Source organism: Oncorhynchus masou, chromosome 13 (assembly GCF_036934945.1).
Source record: "Oncorhynchus masou masou isolate Uvic2021 chromosome 13, UVic_Omas_1.1, whole genome shotgun sequence".
Classification (NCBI taxonomy): Eukaryota; Metazoa; Chordata; class Actinopteri; order Salmoniformes; family Salmonidae; genus Oncorhynchus; species Oncorhynchus masou.
Genome location: NC_088224.1, coordinates 24,437,139 through 24,445,217, shown reverse-complemented (window position 1 = coordinate 24,445,217; position 8,079 = coordinate 24,437,139). Strand labels below are relative to the sequence as shown.

The following is an 8,079-nucleotide window of genomic DNA, read 5'->3' as shown; positions in this document are numbered from 1 at the left end:
GTCCGCAAACTTGATGATTGAGTTGGAGGCGTGCGTGGCCACTCAGTCGTGGTTGAACAGGGAGTACAGGAGAGGGCTCAGAACGCACCCTTGTGGGGCCCCAGTGTTGAGGATCAGCGGGGAGGAGATGTTGTTACCTACCCTCACCACCTGGGGGCGGCCCGTCAGGAAGTCCAGTACCCAGTTGCACAGGGCGGGGTCGAGACCCAGTGTCTCGAGCTTGATGACGAGCTTGGAGGGTACTATGGTGTTGAATGCCGAGCTGTAGTCGATGAACAGCATTCTCACATAGGTATTCCTCTTGTCCAGATGGGTTAGGGCAGTGTGCAGTGTGGTTGAGATTGCATCGTCTGTGGACCTATTTGGGCGGTAAGCAAATTGGAGTGGGTCTAGGGTGTCAGGTAGGGTGGAGGTGATATGGTCCTTGACTAGTCTCTCAAAGCACTTCATGATGACGGAAGTGAGTGCTACGGGGCGGTAGTCGTTTAGCTCAGTTACCTTAGCCTTCTTGGGAACAGGAACAATGGTGGCCCTCTTGAAGCATGTGGGAACAGCAGACTGGTATAGGGATTGATTGAATATGTCCGTAAACACACCAGCCAGCTGGTCTGCGCATGCTCTGAGGGCGCGGCTGGGGATGCCGTCTGGGCCTGCAGCCTTGCGAGGGTTAACACGTTTAAATGTTTTACTCACCTCGGCTGCAGTGAAGGAGAGACCGCATGTTTCCGTTGCAGGCCGTGTCAGTGGCACTGTATTGTCCTCAAAGCTGGCAAAAAAGTTATTTAGTCTGCCTGGGAGCAAGACATCCTGGTCCGTGACTGGGCTGGATTTCTTCCTGTAGTCCGTGATTGACTGTAGACCCTGCCACATGCCTCTTGTGTCTGAGCCGTTGAATTGAGATTCTACTTTGTCTCTGTACTGACGCTTAGCTTGTTTGATAGCCTTGCGGAGGGAATAGCTGCACTGTTTGTATTCGGTCATGTTAGCAGACACCTTGCCCTGATTAAAAGCAGTGGTTCGCGCTTTCAGTTTCACGCGAATGCTGCCATCAATCCACGGTTTCTGGTTAGGGAATGTTTTAATCGTTGCTATGGGAATGACATCTTCAACGCACGTTCTAATGAACTCGCACACCGAATCAGCGTATTCGTCAATGTTGTTATCTGACGCAATACGAAACATGTCCCAGTCCACGTGATGGAAGCAGTCTTGGAGTGTGGAATCAGATTGGTCGGACCAGTGTTGGACAGACCTCAGCGTGGGAGCTTCTTGTTTTAGTTTCTGTCTGTAGGCAGGGATCAGCAAAATGGAGTCGTGGTCAGCTTTTCCGAAAGGGGGGCGGTGTGTGTTTTTGCGTGTGTGTGTGTGTTTATGCGTGTGTTTATGCGTGCTTATGCGTGTGTGCTTATGCGTGTGTGTGTTTATGCGTGTGTATGTGTGTGTTTATGCGTGTGTATGTGTGTGTTTATGCGTGTGTGTGTGTATGTTTATGCGTGTGTATGTGTGTGTTTTTGCTTGTGTGTGTTTATGCGTGTGCGTGTGTGTGTTTATGCGTGTGTTTATGCGTGCTTATGTGTGTGTTTATGCGTGTGTATGTGTGTTTATGTGTGTGTGTGTTTATGCGTGTGTATGTGTGTTTATGCGTGTGTACGTGTGTGTTTATGCGTGTGTATGTGTTTATGCGTGTGTACGTGTGTGTTTATGCGTGTGTATGTGTGTTTATGCGCGTGTATGTGTGTGTTTATGCGCGTGTATGTGTGTGTTTATGCGTGTGTATGTGTGTGCTTATGCGTGTGTATGTGTGTGTTTATGCGTGTGTATGTGTGTTTATGCGTGTGTGTGTGTTTATGCGTGTGTATATGTGTTTATGCGTGTGTATGTGTGTTTATGTGTGTGTGTGCTTATGCGTGTGTACATGTGTGTTTATGCGTGTGCTTATGCGCGTGTGTGTGTGTTTATGCGTGTGTTTATGCGTGTGTATGTGTGTGTTTATGCGTGTGTATGTGTGTGCTTATGCGTGTGTATGTGTGTGCTTATGCGTGTGTATGTGTGTGTTTATGCGTGTGTATGTGTGTGTTTATGCGTGTGTATGTGTGTGTTTATGCGTGTGTTTATGTGTGTGTATGCGTGTGTTTATGTGTGTGTTTATGCGTGTGTATGTGTGTGTGTGCTTATGCGTGTGTATGTGTTGTTTATGTTTATGTATGTGTGTGCTTATGCGTGTGTATATGCGCATGTACGTGTGCTTATGCGCGTGTATGTGTGTGTTTATGCGTGTGTTTATGCGTGTGCTTATGCGTGTGTATGTGTGTGTTTATGCGTTTGTTTATGCGTGTGTTTATGCGTGTGTATGTGTGTGCTTATGTGTGTGTATGTGTGTGTTTATGCGTGTGTATGTGTGTGCTTATGTGTGTGTATGTGTGTGTTTATGCGTGTGTATGTGTGTGTTTATGTGTGTGTATGTGTGTGCTTATGCGTGTGTTTATGTGTGTGTATGTGTGTGCTTATGCGTGTGTATGTGTGTGTATGTGTGTATGTGTTGTTTATGCATGTGTGTGTTTATGTGTGTGTATGTGTGTGTGTGCTTATGCGTGTGTATGTGTGTATGTGTGTGTTTATGCGTGTGTGTGTGTGTGTATATGCGTGTTTATGCGTGTGTTTATGCGCATGTGTGTGCTTATGCGTGTGTATGTGTGTGTTTTATGCGTTTGTTGTTTATGCGTGTGTTTATGTGTGTGTTTATGTGTGTGTTATGTGTGTGTTTATGCGTGTGTATGTGTGCTTATGCGTGTGTATGTGTGTGTTTATGCGTGTGTATGTGTGTGTTTATGTGTGTATGTGTGTGTTTGTGTGTGTGTGTGTATGTGTGTGCTTATGCGTGTGTTTATGTGTGTGTATGTGTGTGCTTATGCGTGTGTATGTGTGTGTATGTGTGTATGTGTTGTTTATGCATGTGTGTGTTTATGTGTGTGTATGTGTGTGCTTATGCGTGTGTATGTGTGTATGTGTGTGTTTATGCGTGTGTATGCGTGCGTTTATGCGTGTGTATGTGTTGTTTATGCGTGTGTGTGTGTTTATGCGTGTGTGTGTGTTTATGTGTGTGCTTATGAGTGTGTGTGCGTGTTTATGCGTGTGTGTGTGTTTATGTGTGTGTTTATGCCTGTGTATGTGTGTGTATGTGTGTGTTTATGCGTGTGTTTATGCGTGTGTATGTGTGTGCTTATGCGTGTGTATGTGTGTGCATGTGTGTGCTTATGCGTGTGTATGTGTTGTTTATGCGTGTGTGTGTTTATGCGTGTGTATGTGTGTTTATGCGTGTGTATGTGTGTGCTTATGCGTGTGTATGTGTGTGTTTATGCGTGTGTATGTGTGTGTTTATGCGTGTGTATGTGTGTGTATGTGTGTGTATGTGTGTATGTGTATGTGTGTGTGTGTGTGTTTATGCGTGTGTATGTGTGTGTTTATGCATGTGTATGTGTGTGTTTATGCGTGTGTATGTGTGTGTTTATGCGTGTGTATGTGTGTGTATGTGTGTGTTTATGTGTGTGTATGTGTGTGTTTATGCGTGTGTGTGTGTGTTTATGTGTGCTTATGCGTGTGTATGTGTGTGCTTATGCGTGTGTATGTGTGTGTTTATGTGTGTGTATGTGTGTGTTTAAACTTGTGTATGTGTGTGTTTATACGTGTGTATGTGTGTGTTTATACGTGTGTATGTGTGTGTTTATGGTGTGTATGTGTGTGTTTATGTGTGTGTGTGTGTTTATATGTGTGTTATGCATGTGTATGTGTGTGTTTATGTGTGTGTGTGTGTTTATATGTGTGTGTGCTTATGCGTGTGTATGTGTTGTTTATGCGTGTGTGTGTGCTTATGCGTGTGTATGTGTGTGCTTATGCGTGTGTATGTGTGCGTTTATGTGTGTGTATGTGTGTGCTTATGCGTGTGTATGTGTGTGTATGTGTGTGCTTATGCGTGTGTATGTGTTGTTTATGCGTGTGTGTGTGTGTTTGTGTGTGTATGTGTGTATGTGTGTGTTTATGCGTGTGTATGCGTGTTTTTATGTGTGTGTATGTGTTGTTTATTGTGTGTGTTTATGCATGTGTTTATGCGTGTGTATGTGTGTGCTTATGTGTGTGTATGTGTGTGTTTATGCGTGTGTTCATGCGTGTGTATGTGTGTGCTTATGCGTGTGTATGTGTTGTTTATGCGTGTGTGTGTGGTTATGCGTGTGTGTGTGTTTATGCGTGTGTATGCTTATGTGTGTGTGTGTTGTTTATGAGTGTGTGTGTGTGTTAATGCATATGTGTGTGTGTGTGCTTATGCGTGTGTATATGCGTGTGTACGCGTGTTTTTGCGTGTTTATGCGTGTGTTTATGCGTGTGTATGTGTGTGCTTATGCATGTGTATGTGTGTGCTTATGCGTGTGTATGTGTGTGCTTATGCGTGTGTATGTGTGTGCTTATGCGTGTGTGTGTGTGTGCTTATGCGTATGTTTATGCGTGTGTATGCGTGTGTGTGTTTATGCGTCCCTGTGTTTAATTTGACCTCAGATTTGGGGTTGGGAGTCAGAGCTGCAGATTTAAACACAGCAGCTGTCACCTCTTAAACCAACAGGCTGCAGAGAATTCCCACACACACAATCTAACATAGGCATGTTTGAACGTGTAGTGGGCCTATGTTAGATTGTGTGTACATAGGCCCCCTACATGTTCAAACATGCCTATGTACACACACACACACACACACACACACACACACACACACACACACACACACACACACACACACAAACTCACAGCCAGATCCAGAGCCTGAGAAGAGGTCTTCGTCGTCATAGAACTCATCATCTCCAGAAGAACCTTCTAATTCTATAGACGGAACCCAGGTTTGACCCTGGAGAGAGAAAGAAAAGACAGAGGTTATTCTTCTCTCTGTTTGTTTGTTTTGTCCATTTCATCCATCATAGAAAACTTAGTTAGATGAGACTACTTTCAGAATGATAAAGCCAAAGAGATGAGAGAGGAACTATACATTAGGGAAAAAGAAGAAGAGACAGAGAATAGAAAATAGAAGAGAGAGATGGACCATTATCTTCCATTAACAGGAGAGAGAAGACAAGGCATCTGTTTCTCTCTCTCACACGAGAGACTGTCAGACTGTTCTATTGAGTTGTATAACTGACCACTATTGAGTTGAGTATAAGTACTATTGTACTATTGAGTCTGAACCAAAGCTGAAAGTTTGGCAGGCCAAAGTTGTTTTTAGTTCTATAATGGCTTAGAGATGAGAAGAGCTGTTTGTTGGTAATCTCAATAAGTGGATGTTGGATACATAACAATGTCTGTCATATATTTATACAGCCCAGAAACACTGTTTCACCTGAGAGTTACATACTGTCAGAAAAATAGCAAACGATGAGAGTCATTTCATTATCAGCATAAAACCAAAACACACCACAACCATAGTGCACCACAACCATAGTACACCACAACCATAGTACACCACAACCACAGTACACCACAACCACAGTACACCACAACCACAGTACACCACAACCACAGTACACCACAACCACAGTGCACCACAACCATAGTGCACCACAACCATAGTGCACCACAACCATAGTGCACCACAACCATAGTGCACCACAACCATAGTGCACCACAACCATAGTACACCACAACCACAGTACAACCACACTACACTACACTGCAACCATACTGCACTGCAACCATACTGCACCGCAACCATACTGCACCGCAACCATACTGCACCACAACCATACTGCACCACAACCATACTGCACCACAACCACAGTACAACCACACTACACTACACTGCAACCATACTGCACTGCAACCATACTGCACCGCAACCATACTGCACCACAACCATACTGCACCACAACCATACTGCACCACAACCATACTGCACTGCAACCATACTGCACCGCAACCATACTGCACCGCAACCATACTGCACTGCAACCATACTGCACCGCAACCATACTGCACCACAACCATACTGCACCACAACCATACTGCACCACAACCATAGTACACCACAACCACAGTACAACCACACTACACTACACTGCAACCATACTGCACCGCAACCATACTGCACTGCAATAATCCAGGTAGGTAACATTAGAACAGCTCATCTACATTTCGAAACAAACTGGGATTCAAACAAACGCAGATAAACAAGCTGTGCACTGCGTTTGACTTTTAACTGGGATTTATGCTACTGTCTGGTCCTGTGGTCGTGTTGTGACGACCTAGCCACCCCAAGCTCAGGTCAAGAGAAAGGTGACAGGGTTAGGGTGAGCTCCCGGCCTGAATGTCCTCACCTCCACCCTCTCTGACCTTCCCCAAAACGGTTACGTCGTTTACAGCGGAGGACAAGCCACTTCATAGGGCCATGGGGAATAGGGATGTTACATATGGGGTAACTTGGAAAGATGTGGGGTGGTTTATGGTAGATATGATAGGTTCAGGGTAGATACTGTAGATTTGATTTGAATAATTACTGTAGTACTATCAGCTAGCTTCCAACTGTTCATTATAAACTGTTGTGTAAACAGTCATCATATCTTAAAGTCAACCTCTGGCAGGCAGGAAGAAACAGACAGACACACACAGACAGACAGACAGTGCCAGTTAGCTAGTGGTATCCCACTGCTCTCTCTGCCTCCAGGAAACACAGAGGAAACCTGATGCCACTGAAAGCCAATTAAACCATCATGCAATGTAGAAACTAGAAACCTGACCTCAGTGTGGCTCTACTTGCTTCACTGTGGACCGTACTAGAACCACATTTCAACTGGAACACTATTCACTTTATAATGCACTATTTCTGGCACCCTATCCCTGTATAGTGTCCAGCTTTTGGTCAGAAGTAGTGCATTCTCCTCTTATAGTGCACTACTTTTGATGCGCTGTGCTTTAGTTATAGTGGTAGTGCTCTACAGGGAATAGATTTTCTCCGAGTGATTAGTGCTTTTTGAGGTCAGTTTGGATTATTCAAAAATAATCACGTTTTTCTATTTAGTTTTTGATACTTTTTAAAAACATTGAATGCATTATGAAATAATTACTTTAAAGTGATTTGAGCTTTTGAATGGAAATTCCAAAGCCAAAAATAGTGAACATTCAAATGCCAAAATATTGAAAACATTCCATTGTCTCTGTCAGGTCCACATTGGGTAAACATCAATAGAAAAATAGGAAATTACTATGAAAAGTGACATTTTCCAGGTTTGTATATGTATTTCTTCGTTTTTAAAGTCATTATCTCATCTCTGATCAGGCAGTAGCATCCAGCCAGCTAGACAACCATCTACCGTTATCTCTAATCAGGCAGTAGCATCCAGCCAGCAAGACAACCATCTACCGTTATCTCTAATCAGGCAGTAGCATCCAGCCAGCTAGACAACCATCTACCGTTATCTCTAATCAGGCAATAGCATCCAGCCAGCAAGACAACCATCTACCATTATCTCTGATCAGGCAGTAGCATCCAGCCAGCAAGACAACCATCTAGACTCTAATCAGGCATAGCATCCAGCCAGCAAGACAACCATCTATCTCTGATCAGGCATCATCCAGCCAGCAGACAACCATCTACCGTTATCTCTAATCAGCATCCAGCCAGCTAGACATCTCTGACCATCTCCAGCCAGCAAGACAACCATCTATCTCTGATCAGGCAGTAGCATCCAGCCAGCTAGACCACCATCTACCGTTATCTCTGATCAGGCAGTAGCATCCAGCCAGCAAGACAACCATCTACCGTTATCTCTAATCAGGCAGTAGCATCCAGCCAGCTAGACCACCATCTACCGTTATCTCTGATCAGGCAGTAGCATCCAGCCAGCAAGACAACCATCTACCGTTATCTCTAAACAGGCAGTAGCATCCAGCCAGCTAGACCACCATCTACCGTTATCTCTGATCAGGCAGTAGCATCCAGCCAGCTAGACCACCATCTACCGTTATCTCTAATCAGGCAGTAGCATCCAGCCAGCTAGACCACCATCTACCGTTATCTCTGATCAGGCAGTAGCATCCAGCCAGCAA

The 8,079-nt window shown here is 44.4% G+C and overlaps 1 protein-coding gene across 1 annotated transcript in view; it reads right to left on the bottom strand.

Annotated features, from left to right (window-relative positions):
* sdc3 (syndecan 3) overlaps window positions 1–8,079 on the bottom strand; it is a 42,554-nt gene that overhangs the window by 9,866 nt on the left and 24,609 nt on the right. Inside the window, exon 2 of the mRNA XM_064983298.1 lies at window positions 4,795–4,891. Coding sequence (XP_064839370.1) covers window positions 4,795–4,891 — 97 coding nt within the window. The remainder of the gene's footprint in view (window positions 1–4,794; window positions 4,892–8,079) is intronic.